The sequence below is a fragment of the Musca domestica genome, unplaced genomic scaffold, assembly GCF_030504385.1.
Source record: "Musca domestica strain aabys unplaced genomic scaffold, Musca_domestica.polishedcontigs.V.1.1 26, whole genome shotgun sequence".
Taxonomy (NCBI): Eukaryota; Metazoa; Arthropoda; class Insecta; order Diptera; family Muscidae; genus Musca; species Musca domestica.
This window is the reverse complement of record NW_026712283.1, coordinates 2,825,028-2,849,978: the sequence shown is the minus strand read 5'-3', so window position 1 is coordinate 2,849,978 and position 24,951 is coordinate 2,825,028. Positions and strand designations below refer to the sequence as shown.

The window sequence follows — 24,951 nt, the reverse complement described above, 5'->3', positions numbered from 1 at the left end:
GTACGAGTCAGGCCCTAATTACAATTATACCTTAAAAGTATTACTTGAATAATAAATAAAATATTAAGTTTCTTTTTTCATTAGTGAATAAAATATAATAAGATGGCTTCTGGAACATCTTATTACACAAGATTTTAAGAAAATATCAAAAAAAAAAAAAAAAAAAATACAACAAAATATTTGCTAAAAATAAACAAATTTCATAAATAAAACCAGTTAAACAATTTATATTTTCGATAAATATTTTTCGTTTTTGTTTATTAATAATAATAATAAAACATAAAAATATAAAACATAAAATGTGTTTTCTTTTTGCTTTGTGTGTGTGTTGGTGTGGTTATGTTGATTGTGGTCTATAATTTAGCATAAAATACAGGATAAAGAAAATGAACAAAACTTATAAAATGATAGGTATATGTTAATAATCATCATCACGCCATTAAAAATAATAATAATATTATTATTTAAAAAATTAAATAAAATATAAATTTTGTTAGTTTTTTTGTTTTAATGGAAAATAAAATGTAATACCATAATCAAATTTTCAATAAACATTTCTCGTTTAAGGACAATATGCATAAAATTACAACAAATATTATTATTTTTCTTAGATAAGAGAACAATGCGTTAAAACAAAAAAACTTAGGTTTTTAAAATTACAAAGAGAAAGAAAAATAATTAGAAATATATTTTTAATTATTTTTTAAAACTTAATGACAAAAAGTAAACATAATAAAAACAGGGGGTTTTCAGGAAATTTACAAGAGCGAGACAACAAAAAAAAAAACGATAAAATGAGAATATCGTTTTGAGGAGAATTAAAAAAAAAAACTAAAACAGAAACAAAAAATAATAAAAAAAAAACAATTTTGAAATTTGTCTTAGGTGATTGTAATGTCTTGTGAGACCTCACTGCTATTCAATTTTGGATACCTTAACTAAGGTAATAAAAAATATCGGATTGAGGTAAGGTGGAATAACATAATTACAGAAAATTCCTTTCAGGTGTTTAAAAAAAAGAAATTTTGAATTCCCCAAAATATTGTTGACAATGGGTTTTCCAATCTGTGGCTAGAAGTTGTATTAAATTATCGACTTTCCAAGGCGAAGTGTTTTCAAAAGAGAATACTTTCTTTGCAAAAACCTTGTTATGCAAATTTTAGGGCCAGTTGGAAAATTTCTTTTCAGGTGTTTAAAAAAAAGAAATTTTGAATTCCCCAAAATATTGTCATATATTGACAATGGGTTTTCCAAACTGTGGATAGACCATATATGAAATTATCGACCTTTTAAGACGTAGTGATTTCAAAAGAGAATACATTATCTGCAAAAATCTAGTTATATCAATTGTAAACCTGGTTTGTTTATGTCAAAAGAAAAAAACATTTTTTAGATCTTTTTCCAAATTCTCTGATTCGATATTGAAAAAAAATTCGATTGAAATTAATCTTTATAAAAAAAATAATAAAAAACATTTCTCGGAATTTTTTTTTCCAAATTCTCTGATTCGATATTGAAAAAATTTCGATTAAAATTAATTTTTATAAATTAATTTTAGCTCGATTTAATGGAAAATTTCGGTAGAAGTAACTAGTGTTCTATTCTAACATTGAATATTTTTTTTTCGTTAATAGCGGAACCTTAACTTTAATCTTTCCATATCGAATGGGAGAATTTGGCAACAGATCTAAAAAATTGATATTTTTTCTTTCAACATAAACACATCGGCCCCAAAATTGGCAATTTTAAAATACCTGAAAACTAGCATTGCGAATTGAAGCAACCAAATAACGTTTTTCTACAAATTTGAACTTTGCAACTAAAACTGAAATTGTCAAAATAATATTTTTAAAGCAAAATATTTATAAGGCAATAACATCTTGTTCTAAACATATTTCATATTAGTTCTTTTTTCATTTTTGTTTCTGTTTTAGTTTTTTCTTTTTTGTTAACAAAAAGTTATCTCCTCTCCAAGAGAAAAGGAATAGGTATTGTTTTGGATGGCTGCCAGTTAAGTGATTTTGTTGTTATTTTATTTCCTTAATTTCAAATATAACAAATATATGTATTTGATTGTTATCATCAATGTTGATTTAAGGGACGAGAGATGAATTATTTTTTTAATTAAATAAAAATATTTATAATTTTATCTTTTTTGTTGTTATTAGGTTTACTTAATTTGTTATTGCATTTATTAATTACAATGTGTTAAAGCATTTTTAGTTTTTTGTGTTTTTTTTTTTACTTTTTAAAGTTTTTTTTTAGTTTTTATTTTAGCTATTTTTTATTGTATTACAGGGTGTTCCGAAATGTGTGAAAAATATATAAAAATATATATAAAAAGTCTTCTTATTAGGAAAATATGCTAAAAGTTACGATCTCCCATAAGAACTTTAAAATATAATATTCATTGAGAATTTGGGTTTCTTTAATAGAAGAAAAAGTCCGAGGCGAAATGGTTTTGGGATGAGGAGCTACACTGCTTCATTGGGAGACCTTAGGTCCATTGTGTTCTAATATATTGACCCTTTGCCGTAAAAACGCTATTTATTTTTCGGAAAACTTAGCATGAGAATATTTTCAATAATAATTCTGGGTTTTATCAAAAATGGACTAACATATCTGCTGGTGTTTCAGGGTTTGGAAGAGGTGTTAAAATTGTTATTCTTTCTATGTCTCTTTTCGTACACCAGGCGATGAACAAATTTTATGTAGTTTATAAATCCTCTTAGTTTGGAGGAGACTCGAATACTCTATGGTCCCCTATAGCCATTTCCAGGTAGAAGGACAAAATTCGACCGTCTGTCAAAAAAATCAAGTATTGGATATTAATATTATTATTGCCTTATTCAATGATAGTACCTTCTGACCCCCTATATGCACTTCGAACTGGGAGACTATAATCCAGACACGTATCAAAAAAAAAACAGTTTTGAATCCAATATTTTCTTTCATCGCGTATTCGGCTTCCCTGTGGTAGCCTAAAAAGTCTAAACCTAGGCTGGATGTTAATTACGACTGGTTTTTAATCATCCATAAAGACTAAAAATGATACTCCGTAAAGAGTACCTTCTGATCATTTACCGAAACTTACATCAGATCGTCTATAAAGAACAACAATAAGCCCGCTTATAGATCCTTTTGCAATACCTGATAATACATCTTAGAATACATCGAGCCGGTCGTCTTCAAAAACTGGACTGGACGTCTATTAACATTTGCTTCTGGAGGACAAAATAATCCCTTCTGAAGGACCAAAGAGTATTTCTATTTAAAGTCCACAAATCTTTATATTTTGTCGGTTTAATGGTACTATAATTCGATAGACTTTACATGGGATATGTTCAGTTTATCAAATTTGAGCCTAAAGAATTATTTCGGGTCTTTTGCAAATTTTCCATTCTGTTCGTAGACAAAGACTTTCTCCTCTTTATTCTTCAAAATACCTTTATCTAATGTGATGATGTAATGGCTTTGGGTGACATCTAAAAACACCTTTTTGTTGAATTTATCTGCGGCTTAAACGGCCTTCAATGTGGTCGTTTCCCAATTAAGTCTATATTTTGCTTGTCTATAAAAACTCTCTAAGAAACATTTAGAAAATACAACTTCAAGTCTCTTTATAGACTTAATATGCCATTTTCAAATTTTAACAAAACTCTCATAACTGATATTTTTAAAATACTTTCTGCAGGTCATTTATGAAATTATAAGAAGAAATTCTTATTTAAAGACTCTTTTGTGGGTTTAAAGAAGTTTAAAGAAGTTTTCTTTTGTGGGTTTTTTGAGGGCCATTTATGAGATTGTGAGAAGACATTTTTATTAAAAGACATTTTTGTGGGTTTTAAGAAGTTTAACTTAAACACGATTATGGCGACCCTTTTCCAAATTTAATGTGGTCAACTAAGATCCACCTTAAAGTCATTATTCTTGCCATACAGAGACTCTTGATCGCATGGAGTTATTCTTATCGGAATGTCTACAAATACTAACTTCTGTTGACATAATCGTACACTTTTTTCGTTGCCTAAAATACTAAATTTTGATTATGTAAAAGCGTTTTTGGGACGCAGACTAAAAGGCCAACCGTATCTCTCCCATGACAACGATCTTCCACTCCGCACAAGAGGGTCTCTGCGTTTTGTTTAGATCTAGACTTTAATCTTTCAGATTAGAATGGTTTCTTCCAGCTTGTCAATGATGACTCTTCCATGCCTAATTTTAGTATCCTTTGAACTTCTATCAACACCCCTGCTGTGGACACCAATAAAAATCTCCTTTTGGTCTTTTCAAAAAATTGCCCCTTTGATATTTGATTTTTAAGAATTTGATTCAGGAGTATTATGTTCTCTCTTTTGGTCGTAAACTCTTTAAGGCATATAAAAATAATCACTTAAAACTACTCCATTATAGCCGCCTATAATAAATCCTTAATATCCTTTTTGATTCTATAACAAAGCCATAGTTAATTTTCCCAAAGTCTGAAAAGAGGAGATACCTCCGTTTGTTCACAAAAAATATATACCACTGGGATAGATATACGATCTGAAACTGTACGAGTTTAATTTACGTACTACTAATTTTTGGTTATGTAAAATCGTTTTAAGACCGCAGACTAAAAGGTCAACTTTAATTCTCCCATAACAACGATCTTCCTGTCCGCACAAGAGGGTCTCCCCTTTTGGTTGATTTTAATCTGATAATTAAGAACTAATTTTTCTAGCGTGTCTATTGATCTATCTCATGTTTCAATGGACCTACCAAGACTCCTGCTCTGACCACCAATTAAAATCTCCTTTTGATCTTTTCAAAAAAACTTTACCCTTTGGAATTTAATTTTTATTCTTAAGGGGTGTTAAGTTCTTTTGGTCGTAAACTCTTTAAGATATATTAAATTAATCGTTTAAAAACTACTCCATTATAGCCGCCAATAATAAATCTTTAATATTTCTTTTGATTCTATAACAATGCCATAGTTATTTTTCCCAAGGTCTGAAAAGAGGAGATACCTCCGTTCGAGGTATTGTTCACAAAATATTTATAAAATATAATATTCATAAAATATAAAATATTTATATACAACTGACTCCCCACTATGGATAAAATAATAGATTAAAGAAATAATCTATGACATCTGTGTCTGACGGAAGTCTTTTAAATACCTGCACATGTTCGGTAATATTGTTGATTTTTTTTAAACATTTTTCTAAAGAGGCTTTAGGGTTCGATTTTTTAAAGAATGGCTTGATATGATTTCAGAAATACATAAAACAAGGGAAATCTAAGTTTACAAAATTAGCATTTGAATTTTTGCAATCAAAAATTTTTTAACAATGATTAGAGTTCTTAAATAATTTCTCTTAGGTCTTACATTTCAATTTAGAATACTTTTGATTTTGATTCACACATTTGGGGGTCACCCTGTATAATTATAAATTTCTTTTATTATTTATTTAAATTGATTTCTAATTTCTTTAACTAATTTCTTTTTTTATAATAAAAATATTTGATGTTTCGTTTTTCTTTACTTTTTGTCAATGAAGTGTTTTTTTACTTTTCTTGTATTTGTTTTTTAAATTAATTTTGATTGTTGTTGTTTTGTTTTTTTGCTTGTTTAAGAAAAAATATATATATTTATAGAAATGTTTTCATTTTGTTAGTTATTTTTCGTTTATAATTATTTTTAATTTTGTTCGCTTGTTTGTAACATGTTTTTTTTTCACTTTCTATAATCAATTTGTAATTTGTTGTAATTTTTGTTTTGAGGATGTATATATATAATTGTATTTTATATTTATAATTATTTTTTATTATATATTTTATTTATAATATAATATTTATAACTATTGTTCATAAAATGGACTATTCTTTCTGGTTTAGATAAGGCTTTAGATTTTTCTTCTTCTCTGTTGGTTTGTTTTTTATTTTCTGTATTTTTTTTGTATAAGGAAAATTTATATATTTTATATTTGCAGCCTATTTTATTTATAAGTCTTTTGTGGCCATTTTCCCCGGGCCTTTTCCCTATTGGGGAAAGATGCCTTAAATTGAGGAATATAGGCCACAAATGTAGAGAATTTCTTTTGTTTTAAAAAATCAAAAATTTAAAATAGAAATATATATGTAATTAATATGAAATAAACCACAGTTTTAGTTTTATACGAGATATAGAGAGGGGTCGGGGGAGAAGACAGCGGATGGGTCGCTCATCCTCATGGGTATTAAACATCAAAAATTAAAAACTAAATGGAGAAGGTTGTTTCTTAACTAAACTACAAACGTTGAGGGTCGGCTTAGGTACGTCTAAGCATTTCATAGTTTAGCAAAGGATCATTGGCGTATCTAAGGCTTCGTAAATCTCATAAAAATGGATTATTTGAGTTTAGAGCTCCACTAGCCTGTAAAAAAATGAATAAAAAATAACAAAATTATTATTTCCAATACTGACAAAAATGTCATCCCATTTGAAACCTACCGCAAAAGGATTATTGAAAGCATTTGCCGTTAGACCAGCTCCTGTGGCTGCAATCTGTTGTTGGTGCATTGTACCAAAACCAAAGCCACAACCATTTGGTATTCCTGTCGAATACATTGTTGTTGCGCCGGGAACTCCAGGTGTTGTTGCTGCTGTCGCTGCCACGGCTGTTGGATTCATATTACTGGCATTATTGTTGTTATTGGTGGTCGCAAAACCATTGGCGGTATAATTGAAAAATCCCGCATTGACCTGAGCTTTTTGTCCATTGAGAAAACCATTTGCCACCATGCCATTTGGTATCAGTGTCATTTGACCAAACAATTGTGTTGCATTCGGAGCATTGCCGTTGCTTTGAAATGGATTTGCCACAGCTGGGTTGTGAGCGGCAAAGGGATTCACTGTGCCATTGGTAGCTGGAGGGGAAAGAGAACAATATTTACAAATTTTAGAAATATTTAAACCAATTTCGAATTATTTAAGAAAAGCAAAGAAATGGGAGGAATTGGAGTTTCAAAACAAGTAAAAAACTGTAAAAGGTTTGGAACGAATTTAACAATTTTCAAAAAATTAAATCCGTTAAAAATTCTGTTAAAATCTTAAAAATCCCGGATGTAGCCGTTAGTGTCTATACGACGACATGGGCCAGCAAAGGCAACATTTGTCATAAACCATTACAATATTCAAATGCGAAACTTGAAAATACCGAATATAGGGAGGTACTATTATATGGGGGCTATACCAAAACGTGGACCTGCACAGACAATTTTCTGTTACAGGTTGTAGTATCCATTACGAACTTCAAATACCAAATTTGAAACAATTCCACTGTATAATGTCGCTAAAATCACCAAAATACCAAAGATCGGGGGGAAGCGTTATATGGGGGGTATACGAAGACGTGGACCTGCACAGACAAATTTCTGTCATGGGCTGTAGTATCCATGACGAACTTCAAATACCAAATTTGAAACATTTTCGGTGAATAATGTAGCTAAAATCACCAAAATACCGAATATAGGGAGGTACTATTATATGGGGACTATACCAAAACGTGGACCTGCACAGACAATTTTCTGTCATAGGCTGTAGTATCCATTACAAACTTCAAATACCAAATTTGAAACATTTCCGGTGAATAATGTCGCTCAAATAATCAATGTACCGAATATCGGGGGGTACCGTTATATGGGGCCTATGCCAAAACGTGGACCTATATGGCCCATTTCCTGCAGACATAATTTACATTTGAGTAAAATTTTATCAAACTACTTCATTTCGTTCCGAAGCTAGAATGATTTCCCCAGACGGACGGACGTCGCTAAATCGACATAGAATTTTATGCTGATCAAGAATATACATATATACTTTGTGGGGTTTAAAATGTATATTTGGAGGTGTTATAAACGGAATGACAAACTTAATATACCCTCCATACTATGGTGGAGGGCATAAAAAGGGGTACAATACGATCTGGCTTTATTTAGGCCAAAAGTTAGCCTTATATTGTCCATTTATGATAATATAGACCTCAACGTGGTCTTATACTGACTACAACGTGGTCTTATACTGACCACAACGTGGTCTTATACTGACCACAACGTGGTCTTATATTGACCACAACGTGGTCTTATACTGACCACAACGTGGTCTTATACTGACCACAACGTGGTCTTATACTGACCACAACGTGGTCTTATACTGACCACAACATGGTCTTATACTGACTACAACGTGGTCTTATACTGACCACAACGTGGTCTTATACTGACCACAACGTGGTCTTATACTGACCACAACGTGGTCTTATACTGCCCACAACATGGTCTTATACTGACCACAACGTGGTCTTATACTGACCACAACGTGGTGTTATACTGACCACAACGTGGTCTTATACTGACCACAACGTGGTCTTATACTGACCACAACGTGGTCTTATAGTGACCACAACGTGGTCTTATACTGACCACAACGTGGTCTTATACTCACCACAACGTGGTCTTATACTGACCACAACGTGGTCTTATACTGACCACAACGTTGTCTTATACTGCCCAAAACATGGTCCTATACTGACCACGATGTGGTCTTATACTGACCACAACGTGGTCTTATACTGACCACAACGTGGTCTTATACTGACCACAACGTGGTCTTATACTGCCCACAACTTTGTCTTATACTGCCCACAACATGGTCTTATACTGGCCACAACGTGGTATTATACTGACCACAACGTGGTCTTATATTGACCACAACGTGGTCTTATATTGACCACAACGTGGTCTTATACTGACCACAACGTGGTCTTATACTGACCACAACGTGGTCTTATACTGCCCACAACATGGTCTTATACTGCCCACAACATGGTCTTATACTGACCACAACGTGGTCTTATACTGCCCACAATGTGGTCTTATACTGACCACAACGTGGTCTTATACTGCCCACAACATGGTCTTATACTGACCACAACATGGTCTTATACTGACCTCAATGTGGCATTATACAGACCACAATGTGCTCTTATACAGACCACAATGTGCTCTTATACAGACCACAATGTGCTCTTATACAGACCACAATGTGCTCTTATACAGACCACAACGTGGTCTTATACAGACGACCTTGTGGTCTTATACTGACTGGTTGGATATAGACCTCGTTGTGGTCATATATGGTCCAAAATGTACTCTTATATAGACCACAATACGGCCCTATGTAGGCCACAATATGGCCCAATAGAGACCAAAAAGTGGTCTTATACTCACCACAGCGTGGTCTAATATAGACAAAAATGTGGTCTTATACAGACTAAAATTTGGTCTTATACCGACCACAATGTGGTCTTATACTGACCACAACGTGGTCTTATATTGACCACAATTGTAGTCGTATATAGTCGTCTTATACAGACCACAATATGGTCGTCTAACTTGTTCAATTTTGTTTAAAAATGTATTAAAGGATAACCTTAAATTTTGACTTACGATTTCCAAAACCAGATTCCACGACATTTGCCGTGACAATCGATGCCGCCTGGGCTGCAACTGCTTTGCTTTCCCGCAACTGTTCGTCCAAATCTTTGAGGGCGGCATAACGATCCGCTGCTGGGGCTGCAGGAGATGTGCTGGCGTTGCTATTATTATTATTGTTGTTGTTAAAGCCATTTGTGGTGGAATTTTTGTTAATGGTAATGCCATTGGACATTGGAAGACCTAAAATAAGAGAGTAGGAAAAACAAAAAAGGATTAGTTGGGGAAATATAAATATTAATTTTAGTTTTTTTTTTAAACTTTAGACCGAATATAAAACAAGTGATTTTTTATAGGGATTTTTTCAAAAGAATATAAAAACTTGATATGGCTTCCGATCCAATATTTGAAGTTTGGTTGATTTACTTGTTTTACATTCACTCATAAAAAGGGATTAATTTTAATAACATTTATTAAATTGCATCAACAGTTTATCTACTACAACTCAGCGGATTTAAGGGTTTTAGCCAGTACTACTCTTCTTAGGGCGTGGGTGAGAATTCAGAGAAAACGTAACACAATGAAACAATTAAAAAGAGTATAAGTAGACAATGTTAGTGTAATTGATGTTAATTTTTTTCAAAAATAATTTAAAGGACGTGCAAAATTCGAAGCGAAAAAAATCACATGAAAAACATTTCTATAGCACAGAAATCTGTTAAAAGAGAAAACAATCCTGATTTTTTTACCAATAAAAAAACATCAGGTGTCCTTAGGTGGATAATTAGAATACTGATTAGTATGATTTCAGAAAATAATACCCTTTCAAGGGCAAGAGTTCTTTTCATAAAATAAATAGGAATTTGATTCCGGAGTCGTTCAAAATTATAAATCCGGAGTAGGCAACGAAATCCGGGCCGGCTTCACAACCCTAAATTAATGTTAGTTTTACTTTCGCAATTCCTTCACATTACCAAAGCGAGAAAACAAAATTCAACATGAAATTTATCAGCTTAGACAGTTAGTTCACCAAATGTAGCCATAATGAAAAAAACAAACTCGAAGCAATTATGAAAATTTTCGTTAGGTTCGGACGATAATTGCAATCTGTAAATAATATCCCCAATCTATTCTGTAAGGTGAAAAAATATTACAAAATCTATACTTCAATATTGTAAGTCAAATTCAAAATACCGCATGCGATAAAAAAAATGTGAAAAAAAATAAAAAAAAACATCACAAACTACAACAAAATCTATATTAACATCATTATTGACATTTTTTATACGATTTGTTTTAGATTTTATTTGTTAATGCCAAGAGGGCGTTCTGAATTGACAAAATTTGTCAAAATCGGTCCAGCCATTCTTGAGATATAAGCATTCTAGCTAACATCCCCTTCATTTGTATATACTCATTGTATATATTTCGCTATATATATCCGATATATTTACTATCGGCATCTACGTAACGGTCAGAATTGACATTTTCGTCTATTTGTGACTTATCCGGTATTAAAAATATTCGCGGTTAAATGGAAAATTTGAATTTCATTTAACACAAATGTTATGGACTATTTCACCCACTAAATATGATGACCATCAAAATTGGAAGGCTATTGCCCAGCTCTAAGCCAACTTTCGCGTCTATTGGTCTATAATTGCGACTTGGAGAGCAACTGCAAGATCAGGAAATTTTTCAGTTTTTGGTCCATTTCAACCTAAACATTATGCGACCATCTCCATTTTAAATTTCGTGAGGATCGGGTCATAATTGCGACCTACAGCGTCATTACAAATTAACATTGACAAACGGACAGACATACATAGGTAGATCGACTCGGCTAGAGATAGAATGATCCATATTTATTTCCCTATGTGGGAAATCAATATTTCGAGGTGTTACATAATTTTTGGCTTAATCAAAATTATAATACCCACAACACATAGTGTTGTAGGGTATAACAATTGTATATGGGAAAAATATTAAAATTCTGGTCAAGAATTTCAGCAAACCATTTAAATCAAAACAATTAGCAGAATAAAATATATTTAACCAAAAACTCATGCTAACATGGTTGCTGCAAAAGCAATCAATAAATAGCGGCAACAAATTAGTCAAAAAAAAGTAACAACGTATGCAACAGCAGCAACAAGCAATACAGGATTTTTAGCGAATTATTCAACAAATTACACAGTGCTACAAAAAAAAAATAAATAAATAAAATAATAGTAAGTAATACCCAATTCAGATTATGAAAATTTGGGTTGTTTTTTAATGCTACATAAAGATGATGAGGATTTTACGAAGACTGATTGAAATATTGAAAATAGGCTTTATGAATTTATGCATAAGTATTTTCCCACACAACACTTTGGTACTTTTTGATCTCAGCTTCTTTTTTGCACTACTCGACCTCAACATTTAACCGAACCAATTGGATATTAAAACTTCCTGCAAAAAACATATTAAGCTCGACTATTTTATATAACCCTATATAGCAATACATTCTGGTCTTGCAATTTGGAATTTTTCGTCAAATGAAAAGTAAACCTACGAAAAATCCTAGATATCGCTTCTAAGATTTATCTTCTGTTTCGATGATTTAAAAGTCCTAGTAAAATTTCACCTCAACATTTAACCTGAAGGCTTTCAACATTTTTTTTAACGGAATTGTCTGAAATTGTGTAAGATTTTAATGGTTGCCTAAATGCTATACAAATAAATTGTTAATATAGGTCCTCATTTGGGCTTCGCATACATCTTGGTGGAGGGTATCAAAAGTTCGGCCGGACCGAACTTACTATAATTGTTTAAGCTTACTTTTGGACTTCTATGAAAATACCTTAAGGGCTTTTTTGAAAAGTGCTTTAGAGTTTCAATCAGAAGACATTCCGATCTTCTATAAGACGACATTCCGGTCTTCTATGAGAAGACCTTCCGGTCTTCTATGAGAAGACCTTCCGGTCTTCTATGAGAAGACCTTCTGGTCTTCTATGAGAAGACCTTCCTGTCTTCTATGACAAGACCTTTGGGCCTTCTATGAGAAGACCTTCTGGTCTTCTAAAAGAAGACCTTCTGGTCCTATAATAGAAGACCTTCAAATCTTCTAATAGAAGACTTTTTGGTCCTCTATAAGAAGACCTTCTGGCTTTTTAAAAGAAGACCTTCCGGTCTTCTATATGAAGACCTTCTGGCCTTTTATGAGGAGTCTTTCTGGTCTTCTGTGAGAAGATCTTCTGGTCTTCTATGACTTCAAAATAATGTGAAATTGTGTCTGAAATTACTGTGAGAAAATTTATCAAAAATACGAAATTGCGAAAGCTCTGCACTTCTAGTATATTCTTGTATATACTTCCTGCAGCACATAAAGCTCAATATTAGGAGACCCATATATACAGAGTGAGATAAAAAAATTTCAACCAATTTTAGATTGCTGTCATTTCTAAGCCACAGCTGTTAAAATTTTAACAAAATGATCGTATGAATGGTCGCCAAAGAAGTCAGCTGAAAATGTGCACCTTCACTTGGCCACCAGAACTCAAGCGCCGGCCGGCCAAGGTGATGGTGTGAGCCGCCATAACAGCCGATGGTCCCTCTCACGAATATTATCGCGAAAATATTCTAGAGGGTTTATTAAAACCTTGGGCATATAAACATTTTGGCCGCAGACCTTGGACATTCTAGCAGGACTCAGCACCATCGCACTCAGCACGCCCCACCCAAGAATGGTTACAAAATGAGGTTCCTCGCTTCATTTCCAGCGCACAATCGCCACCAAAATCTCAGGATACCAATCCGTTGGACTACTGTGTCTGGAGTATTTTGGAAAGCAAGGTTGGCACTAAAAAATACCAAGATGTCGATCACCTCAAGCAAGCTCTTCGCCAGGAATGGGCCAAAATACCGCAGAGCAACATTGGGGCAGCATGTGTGGTTTCATTGGCCGTTCGAAGGCCAAAACTCTTTCCAAAGGTGACCAATTCGAACAAATCTAAACTTTTTCTAAAATTTTAAGCTATTTCCGACTTTTTTTAAAATTTAAAAAAAATGTAAAAATTATGGCGTTTTTTGACTTTGTTGCAGTTTTTTTTATCCTACCCTGTACATGTCTAAATTATATAAATACAAAACACTAGATCGGATAGATAAGGCCACTTTTTTGCGAAAATTATAATTTTTTAAATAATATTTAAAATTCAAAATAATTTTTTAAATGTAGCACTGTGTAAATTTAAAAACATATTATTTCAACTGAAATACAAATATTAAACAAAAATTAGAACTCAAACTATGAAGAACAAAGTTGAACTCAAACAGAAATTAAAAACAAAAACGAAACTCAAAACAAAAATACAACAAATAACTTACGCCAACAATCATTGTTATTGTTGTTGTTGTTATTGTAATCATTGTTTTTATGATAATTTAATAATTGGCTGTTGCTGTTGTAGTTGTTGATGGTGGAGGTCGTGTTGGAGGAAATAGAAGAAATCTGGCTTTCATTTGAGAGATTCGAAAGAGGAATATTTGAATTTAAAATATTGTTTTTGTTGTTGTTGCTGGCTGCAGCCACTTCCAGTTTCGAATTGAGGTAATTAGTTTTTGAATTCGCATTGAATAGATTTTGTGGAATTCGATTTGCATTTTCATCAACAAAATCAACAACTTTGTGGGGGCGCTTGGAGGTGGTAGATGACGAGGATGGGGAGGAGAAGGGGGATAGTGATATTGTTGTTGTTGCTGTTGCTGTGGAGGAGGAGGAAAGTAGGTTGGGATGTTGCTGCAGTATATGGTCGGTTGAGAAGGGATCATAGTAGTTGGATGTGGCGGCGGCGAATGGGACAGGATCATTTGTTGGTAGAGAAAATTCGGTGGGAGGTGGGGGAGTAGGAGGCGGAGTCTGAGGAGGACTAAAAGGATTCTTGTTGTTGTTGTTATTATGAGGAAACTGATTGTTGTTGTCGAAAGAATTCTCATCAACATCATCTTTAAACAAATCAAAATTGGAATTGGAATTTTTAATAAAATCAAAATTATTATTTGTTTTTGTTGTTGCAATGCAAGAAACAGAAGATGCAGAATATGGAGATTGGCTATTAAAATTGTTGTTACTGTTATTATTATTGTTGTTGTTGTTAAATAAATTTAATGCAGCATCATCATCGAAACAAACAACATCGAGATGCATACGAAAAGGATTTGAATTGGACAACATACTGGTGCCGGTTTTCGTTTCCGATGCGGATGAGGATGCTGTTGCTGCCATTGCCGTCGTTGGTATCAGATTTGTTGTGGCTGAGGTACTGGGGCCGGTGGCAAAGAAAGAGGTTGTGGTGTTGGACGGGTTAAGGATATTGCCACCATTGTTGCTGTTGCTGCTAAATAAGGACATGCCTATCGATTGCTGTGTTTGTTGTTGCTCTTCTTTTATATCGAACAGACTTGTTGTTGTCTGCCATGCTGCTGGCCCAGTGGCCATTTGCGGTTGATTGCTGCGCATGGAGGTTGTGTTGCTGCTACCATCCAGAGACCAAACATCCCATTGAGCATTTAATGAAGTGTTCTTTGATGTCATTAAATTTGAGCCGTTGCTGGAGGTAGTAGTTGAGGGCGGTGGTGGCGGGGCTGGTGTATTGAAATGATTTTGATTACCCAACACAGCCATGGCTGTGGCATGGGCTGCCAATGCCAAAGGAGTAAATTTCGTCGTGGAGGTGTTGGTGTTGGCCGTCATTTGCCTCTGTTGGGCCTGCATCATGGCAATAAAATCACCGCCCGCCTGTTGCTCCCCCTTTTGTTGTTGGTCCCCGGCGTCTAAATATTTGTGGCCATTCATTGTTAAAAATCTCTCGAAATCCTCAATTATGCTATTGAAATCACTTGTGGCCTTTAGATAGCTTTCGTTCGGTGTAAACTGTATATAATCCTGTTGCTGCTGCTGCCCATCGTCCTCATAGTGCATGGGATTATCCATTTCAAGAATATCCTTTAATTGACGTTCATTGGGTTTTATTGTCAAGGACTCGGATCTAAGGGATTTCTTGCGTACGGCATTTTTTCGTACAAATTGATAGTTGGGCTCCTCGGCTATATCGGCCAGGGGATTTGGACCTTAGGGATGGATGGATTTTTTTTGCAGTTCAATTGATTTTTTTTTTTGGTGTGAGCACAACACACAAAGTAGCATGTAAACATGGGTGGGTGCACGGACCGAAGGGGGCGGGTGGAAGAAATATAGAGAAGAAGAAGAAAGAAAAAATTGTAATATAAAAAAAAACTGAAAATTTCAAAACTTGATTCCAATTGAAATTTTTAAACATTTTTATTTTGGCAACGGTGTTATAAATGAAACAACAAATGATTTTTACAAATTAAATAAAAACCCAAATATTTCTTCACGGGGACATATTTACAACAAACAATAAATCACAAAATTAGAAGGAAACGAAAACAACAACAATGAAAAAGAAACAACAAAATAAAAATCAGTAGAAAGCGAATTTTTTGTACAAAATACAAAACATTAGTAAGTTGGAGGGAAATAAAATAGCCATTTATAAATATAGCACAGTATTAAAAATTGAAGATCGGATTTTCCACAAAAATCGACAAATAGGATTTTTTGTTGATTTCAAACTTTACTGGCAGCTGTATGAAAAGAAAATTCTGATCTTAGGCGGACCAACCTGGGAGTTTTTTTTATATTTGGAAGAGCTTGACAAATATTCAACATCATACATTTTTATGTTGAAAGTCAAAAAATCGAACAAAATACGCAAAACTTTAGAAAAATCTGATCTAAACCAAAATTCATAAATTTGATTTTCCCAAGGCAAAACTCAAAAATTAAAGGCGCAAAATTCTTTTTAGATATATGAATTTGAAATGACGTTGGGGATTTCATTTCCGTGAACATCTGGATTTAATAGAGTTTTCTTCAGCTTTTCGTAATCGCAAATGTAGTAATAAAAAAATCATGGATTGAAGATTATATCTGGAGAATATAGATTTGGCCTCCAACCTAAAATCTAGGAAATTCCTTTTTCGATAGAAGATTTATAGATTATGTTACGACTATTGGATAAAGCAGAAGATCTCCTAGTGAGATGAAAAATCTGCAACCAACTTCAGGCTGCTGTCATTTTTAAGCCACTCCTCCGACAGCTGTTAAAATTATTCCAGTGACAGCTTATTATATTGTTTACAAGCGTACAAAAGCATTTTGGTGAGAATTTTCCCGACAAAAAAGTTATTCGTGGTGGAATTCAAGCGTGATAGTGTGATTTCTTTATATTTGGCTGGAAAACCACAAGTGGCTATCGTTAGGGCACTCCAGCATTTAAATGTGAATAAATCTTTTGTGTCTCGTACCATCGCTCGATACCGTGATACTGGTAGCGTGGCCCGACGTCAAGGACGGTGGACGGAAGAAAACAGCAACATCAGCAGAAATGGTCCGAAAAGTAAAGAAGCGACTCGTGAGCTGATCGTATCGCAATGTTCCATTCGGCTAATATTGAAAAATGAGCTCGGGCTAAAGCCATTGAAATTCCAGAAAGTGCAAGAACTTTCACCGCAACAGAAAGAAAATAGACTGAAAAGAGCTAAAGAGTTGGTTTGCTTGGCCGAAAGTGGTGAACTGCCGAATTTGGTTTTCTCCGATGAGAAAACATTCGTTGTCTAGCAGTTTATAAACAAATAAAATGATCGTGTTTACTTGCCAAAGAGGTCAGCTGAAAATGTGCACCTTCGGTTGGCCACCAGAACTCAAACGCCGGCCATGGTGGTGGTGTGGGTCGCCATAACAGCCGATGGTCGCTCTTCACTCGTATTAATCTACTGTGGCCGCAGACCTAGGACATTCTAACAGGATTCAGCACCTTCGCACTCAGCACGCGCCACCCACCCAAGAATGGTTACAAAATGAGGTTCCTCGCTTCATTTCCAGCGCACAATGGCCACCAAAATCTCCGGATACCAATCCGTTGGACTATTGTGTCTAGAGTATTTTGGAAAGCAAGATTGGCACTAAAAAACACCAAAGTGTCGATCGATCACCTCAAGCAAGCACTTCGCTGGGAATGGACCAAAATACCGCAGAACAACATTCGGGCAGCCGTTTGAAGGCCATAATTCGTGCCAAAGGTGACCAATTCGAACAAATTTAAACTTATTCTAAAATTTGATGCTATTTCCGATATTTTTTGCTTTCATTCAAAAAAAAAAAAAAAAATTAACAAATGTAAAAATTATGGCGTTTGACTTTGTTGCAGTTGTTTTATCTCACCCTGTATACCCTCAGCCTTCCGTCATGATTGTTCAAACTATTGACCCTGTATGGGGAAAGTTCCGATGGAGTGGGCCAATATTGTCCATTTCGTATCTGACCTAAGTCTGATATCTCTCTGGTCTCTGGTTAAGAGAGAGATATTTAGATAAAAGTTTTAAAAGCATCGCATTGTTTTGCAAGTTATTAGAGATATAAAAATTGGAAATTGTGACCTTTGTGGGGGAGGTGCCAGGAGGGGTTGACCGATACATCACATCTTCAAACAAGATCTTATTTTATTTTAAATTTTGGAATGGGGGAATTTAGAAGGGGGAGGTACCGGAAGGAGGGCAGGGATATATCCCGTCTTTACGCCAGATCTTTTGGTAGAAAAAATATTAGGATGTATGAAAATCAAAGAGAAACGAAGGTTTATTTCGCTTTTAAGAGCGTTTTGTTATTCAAAATTTTGGCCTTATGTGTGGACATTCCTGAAGGAGTGAGCTGCGTGAAATTTAAAGGCAATAAGATTTTTTTTCCAGATTTTATAAGAGGTGTTTTTCTTCAAAATGTTTATTCTCTGTGGGGGAGCTATTTGATGACCTAGCACTTCTACGAATATTACGCTTTGCAAAGTTTGAACAAAATTGTATTTCTTGTTCTATTGGGTAAATTATAAAAATGTTGACCTTTTGTGGAGGAGGTACCAGAAGAAGTGGACTGATATTGCCCATTTTGGAGCTCGATTTAATTTTGATAATAACATTACGATATATCAAGCCAGTTAGACGGACGGACGGACGGACATCGCTAGATCGCCTCCAAATATCCTGAAACTGCCTTCGTCCAAATAGACCAAGCGTCTAGGACTGTTATTTGGACGAGGAACATTTTAGACGCATCAAATGTATCCATATGGCTGAGGGTATAAAAATGCGTTAATCGTAGCATACTTTTTGGCTCTCGGTAATTTAAAATCGGCTAAAACTGTGTCACGGCAAAATCGAATGCCGATTAAAAAAAAAACAAGTAAAAAAAGCGAACTTTTAAAAGGCTCCACCATTTTGAAGGAACTTAAACAATCTTCAAAAGATTAAGTCGAATAATACCCGACATAACGGGGCTATACGAAGACGTGATCCGAAGATGCGATGACGTATACACAATTTTTTGTCCCAGGCTGTAGTTGAAACAATTCCGGTAAAAAATGTCTATTATATCATAAAACTGGAAACAGTTCCGCTAATATCATTAGAAACCCAGATAAAGGGAGGTGCCGTTATATGTGGGCTATATGAAGACGTGGACCTACAGAGACAATTTTCCGCCATAGGTTGCAGTACCTATTACGAGATTAAAATACGAAATTTAAAACAATTTCTGTAAAAAATCTAGATAAAATCATCCAAATAGCGAGTATGGGGGTTGTACCCTTGTATGGTGGCTGTGTGATATGGTGGCTATGTGATATGGTGGACCTGTATAGACAATTCTCTTCCAGAGGGTAAAGTACTCAGAAGGAGCTCCTTGTGAGGATTTTCAGATAATTCCATTGAAAAAATGTGGCTATAATCATCAAAATACCGAATGTCGTAAACTTATATAGACAATTCACCTTCAGGGGGTAAAGTACTCATCAAAAACTCCTTGCGTAGAATTTCGGACAATTCTATTGAAAAATGTGGCTAAAATTATCAAAATACCAAAATCGGGGTACCGTTATATGGGGGCTATACGAAAGCGAGGCCCATCTTTGAAAGTGACCTGCCTGCAGACACAAGGCAGGGCTAAATCGTCTTACGAATTTTACGCTGATCAAGAATATATGTACTTTGTTAGGTCTAAAATTATTTTACCGTAGTCATTCCAGATTATATAGGTATTGGGATTATATATAGGATTTGGGATCAAACAATTAACCACGACCTCTCAGCTTCACTAGGCATTGATCTTCAGACATTGATCTTTATTTTTCTGGAAGTACTTTCAATATTACCAATGTAGTTTCTCCTATGTTAACATCCGAAGATTTTCACAAAAAAATCACATCTCAAAAACATGGATGCAACACAATCCAACCTCCATCCGGAGGACTAGATGAAACTGGTCACTTTGAATGGTAAATGTTTTCATTTCTTTTTTGTGAAAGGCAATTAAACGTAAGCCAAACATAACGAAGAAGATAAAGAAAACAAGCGACGACGACAACGATGGACAACAAAAAAAGAAACATAATTTCTGGATTCGGATGCTTTCCATAAATCACAGACAAACTAAAGAAAAGGAGAACCGTAATAATTGCAGCAGATTCCAAGCTAAATAAAATCGGATTATTAAGTCATAAATCCTGTTATACTTGGAATGGCTTTAATCTGGCAATAAAAAAAAAACGAATAGAATAACATTAAACGCAAAGGAAAGAGAAGAGAACCTAAAACAATAAAAGCCAACAGAACAGCTGAGTCTGGAAATGAGAATTAAAGAGGATTCAAAGGATTTTCAAATAACAACAAAATGTAAAAACTTTTCAAATATGGGTTAAACGCGGAAAGCAAAAACTTTTAGCTGAGCAGTAGCAACATTTAAAAGAAGAGTTTAGATGTGCTACATTATAAGGCGATAAGAGGAGTGGATCAAAGGAAGAGGAAAATAAATCTGTTATCTAAAAAATATCTTTTCAAGTCCTTCAGTCTCCCACAAGGCTTTTTGTATGGGCTGAAGTTCTTTTACAGTTTTTTTTCAGGCACAAAAGACCTACTACATATTAGGAAACTTTCTACAGGTGTTCTGGAGACTGAAGACTCTTTAAATTTTTTTTATTTACGATCTGAAGACCTTCTACATATCTTCTGTTTACAGAAGACATTACTTGCATCTTCTAGGGATGGAATTTCTTCTGATGTCTGCTATGGACAGAAAACCTCATATAGGTATTTTATTGAGGGAAATCCTTCTACAGGTCTTCTAAAGACCGAATACTTTCTATAGGTCCTCTAGAGACAGAAGACATTTTCCTGGTCTTCTAAGGACAAAATACCTTCTACAGGTCTTCTCTGGGCACAGGACCATCTTAGGGAATTCCTTGGACGGAAAACTTTCTTCAGGTCTTCTAGGTATAGAATTCCTTCTGAGGTCTTCTATGGACAGAGACCTTCCACGAAAAGAAGACTCTATACTGGGATTGTTGACCTATTACGCGTCTTCTATGGACGCAGGCCTTCTTTTGACAAAAAACGAAGACTTTCTATTCAGGTCTTCTATGGTCGGACAGAATATCTTGTACAAATCTACCACGCAACGAAGACCTTATACAGGTCTTCTATCGTTTGAAGACCTACTACAGGTCTTCTATGGACCGAATACCTTCTACAAATCTTCTGTGGATCGAAGACCTTCTACAAGTCTTCTGTGTATCGAAGATTTTCTACAGGTCTTCTAGGAATTGTAGACCTACTACGCGTCTTCTATGGATACAGGCCTTCTGTGGACAAATAACTTCTTAGAATCCAAGAACTTTTACAGGTCTTTTTTGGACCGAAGATCTTTTACAGAAGACCTCTCCTATTCAGGTCTTTTATGGTTCGAAGACCCTCTACAGGTCTTCGATGGACAGATTATCTTGTACAGATATTCCACGCAACGAAAACTTTCTGCAGGTCTTCTATGGTGTGAAAAACTAATACAGGTCTATGGTTCGAAGACCTTCTACAGGTCTTCGAAGGACAGAATACCTTCATAAGGTTTTCTATGGACTGAATACCTTCTACAGGTCTTCTATGGACCGAATACCTTCTACAGGTCTTCTATGGATCGCAGACTTATTGCAAGTCTTCTATGGATCGAAGACCTTCTAACCTTCTATGGATCGAAGACCTTCTAACCTTCTATGGATCGAAGACCTTCTACAGCTCTTCTATGTATCGAACACCTTCTACAGGTCTTCTATGGACCGAAAATTGTCTACTGGCCTTCTGTGGACAGAATACCTTCAAAAGGTTTTCTATGGAACGAATACCTTCTTCAGGTCTTCTATGGACCGAATACCTTCTACAGGTCTTCTATGGATGGAAGACTTACTACAGGTCTTCTATGGATAGAAGACCTTCTAACCTTCTATGTATCGAAGACCTTCTACAGTTCTTCTATGTATCGAAGACCTTCTACAGGTCTTCTATGGACCGAAAATTGTCTACAGGTCTTCTGTGGACGGAATACCTTCTACAATTAATGTTTGGGCAGATATTCTATGGACCAAAGACCTTCTACAGGTCTTCTATGGACTGATGTTCTACAGGTCAAAAGACCTTTCATGGGTTGGTGATATTCCCCCTTTAGAGCTAAGTTCTTGTTTGTAATAGAAGCAATTATTTCTATTAAAAACAAGAAGCACACAAAATTATAGAAAATTTTACAAAAATAAAAACGCACAGAGTTCGAGAGAGCGAAAAAGAAGAAAAATAAAACTCGTTTTACAAAAAAAAAAAAAAAAAAAAAAAACATTTAGAGGAAAATAGGCGCGTTCATAACGACAACAACAACAAAAAAAGAAAAGAAGAATAAAAAACAGAAAATTCATTGTGGTGCTAGTTTTGGAGCAATTGAATAGCCATTAGTTAAACAAAGAATAATAACAACAATAACGACGACAACAACTCGAAAATAACCGACTCACCTGCCGCATTATAAATTGGAGCATGATCGAAGTCCGCAAAATTCTCGCCATTGCTGGAGAAACTATTGCCGTTGCCATTCATAAACTGCTGCTGGGCACTGGTGGCTCCTCCGGACGACCTCAGTGGCTGTTGTATTTTGGCATAACCATTGTTGATGTTGTTGGTCGACGATGAGCCCACCGACGAGGCTGGGCTGCTACTGGCTACGGTGGCATTGAAGATGTCGGCTGAACCAAAATCGGCAACAAAATCTGCCTCAGCACCGAATCCATTTGCACTGGCACAGCTACTGGTGTCCGAGAGGGCGCCAGTCGATGCTGAGCCCACGGACAGATTTAGGCCATTGTGTAGGCCAAAGGCGTCTGTATTGAAGCCATTCTGCTGGGATGTGGTGGTGCTGTTACCGCTGTGATGTGGACGACTTATGGCCGATGAGGAGGATTTATGCAAGCCATTCGCTGTGGTACGTTGTGAAGTGGGCGGAGTTAGTTGTATGTGGGTGTGGTGATGGTTGTTGTTGTTGCTGCTGCTGTTGTGTGTGCTGTTACTGTTGCTGCGATTGTTGTTCGATGTGGCCGATCCTGATGATGCTGTAGATGTTGTTGTCGTTGCTCCTGCTGTCGATGATGAAGATGAAGTCTTAAGATTTGTGGCATTTGTCAGGGACTTTAGAGGACTAGCTGGCTCCAAGTAATAACGTTTACGTTCATATTTATCAATCATTAGTTCACGCTGATCCTGATGCACAGCTCGCTTGGGATCCCACAGACCCAGCCATGTCTTGGCACAAACATCATTACCATGTGCCTTAAGGAAATCAATTTCGTCCTGTGTGAAGGTGGCCATTGAAATCGATTTGACACGATGTGGAGGAGTTAAGCCGCGCCTGGAAGGACATAAAGGAGGATACAAAAGGATGAGTGATAAGTTGGTGATTGGAAATATTTAGTGCTAATTTCTAGAGGAAATAGATGTATACATATAACTTCTATGAAGGAAACGTCTTCTGTACGTCTTCTATGGACCCCCATACAGGTATTCTATTGACTTCTGCTGGCCTTCTATGAATAAAAGCATTGAAAGGCTTCTATGGCCAGGAAACCTTCTAGAGGTCCTCTATGAATCAAAGGCTTTCTACAGGTCTTCTATGGACCGTTGATCTTCTACAGGTCTTCCATGGACCGATGATCAGATACAGGTCTTCTATGGACCGATGACCTTCTACAAGTCTTATATAGACCGAAGTCTTTCTACAGGTCTTCTATGGTCAGAAGACCCTCTATAGGTCCTCTACAGACAGAAGACCTGCTACAGGTCTTCTATGGACCGACGACCTTTTACAAGTCTTCTATAGACCGAAGTCCTTCAACAGGTCTTCTATGGTCCAAAGTCCTTCTACAGGTCTTCTATGGTCCAAAGAACTTCTACAGGTCTTCTATGGTCCAAAGAACTTCTACAGGTCTTCTATGACCGAATACCTTCTTCAGGTCCTCTATGGACTAAAGACTTCTACAGGTCTCCTATGCACTGAAGTCCTTCAACAGTTCTTCTATGGTCCAAAGTCCTTCTACAGGTCTTCCATGGACCAAAGATCAGCTACAGGTCTTCTATGGACCGATGACCTTCTACAGGTCTTCTATGGTCAGAAGACCTTCTACAGGTCCTCTACAGACAGAAGACCTGCTACAGGTCTTCTATGGACCGACGACCTTTTACAAGTCTTTTATAGACCGAAGTCCTTCAACAGGTCTTCTATGGTCCGAAGTCCTTCTACAGGTCTTCTATGGTACGAAGACCTTCAACAGGTCTTTTTCAGGTCCTCTATGGACTAAAGACTCCTTCAGGCCGTCTATGCGCTGAGAACCTTCTACAGGTCTTCTATGCACTGAAGACCTTCTACAGGTCTTCTATGCACTGAAGACCTTCTACAGGTCTTCTATGCACAGAAGGGTTTTTAATGGACCTATAAACAGAAGACCTTCTGCAGATCTTCTATGAACCGAAGACCTTCCATAGGTCTTCTATGAACCGATTACCGTCTATAGGGTTCTATAAATCGAAGACCTTCCATAGGTCTTCTATGCACCTAAGACCTTTTAGAGGTCTTCTGTGAACCAAAGTCTTTCTACAGTTCCTCTATGGACCGTAAACCATCTACAGGTCCTCTAGGAACCAAAGACCTTCTACAGGTCTTGTACGTACCGAAGACCTTCTAAAGGTCTTCCATGGACCGGACATCTTCTACAGGTCTTCCAGTGACAGAAGATCTTTTACCGGAATTCTATGGGCCGAAGACCTTTTACAGGACTTCTATGGACCTAACACTTTCTGCAGGTCTGCTATGGACCAAAGACCTTCCACAGGTCTTCTATGAATCGAAGAACTTCAGCAGGTTTTCTATAGACCAACAACCTTTGAAAGGCCTTCTATGCTTGGAAGACTTTCTACAGATCTTCTATGAACAGGAAACCGTTTAGAGGTCATCTATGCACTAAAGACCTTCTAAAGAGCTTTCTGTTCTTTTTTTAAATTCCTACCTTCCTTCATCTC

The 24,951-nt window shown here is 35.7% G+C and overlaps 1 protein-coding gene across 2 annotated transcripts in view; it reads right to left on the bottom strand.

Annotated features, from left to right (window-relative positions):
* Positions 1-224: 224 nt before the first annotated feature.
* Positions 225-24,951, bottom strand: part of LOC101891816 (myosin-G heavy chain) — a 184,827-nt gene continuing 160,100 nt past the window's right edge. For both annotated transcript variants that reach the window (XM_059123881.1, XM_059123882.1), the window contains exons 2-6: positions 22,401-23,287; positions 13,828-15,570; positions 9,472-9,699; positions 6,476-6,891; positions 225-6,398 (exon numbers count right to left, since the gene is read on the bottom strand). In XM_059123881.1, the coding sequence (XP_058979864.1) occupies positions 6,360-6,398; positions 6,476-6,891; positions 9,472-9,699; positions 13,828-15,570; positions 22,401-23,287 (3,313 nt within the window). In that variant the 3' untranslated portion in view covers positions 225-6,359. The remainder of the gene's footprint in view (positions 6,399-6,475; positions 6,892-9,471; positions 9,700-13,827; positions 15,571-22,400; positions 23,288-24,951) is intronic.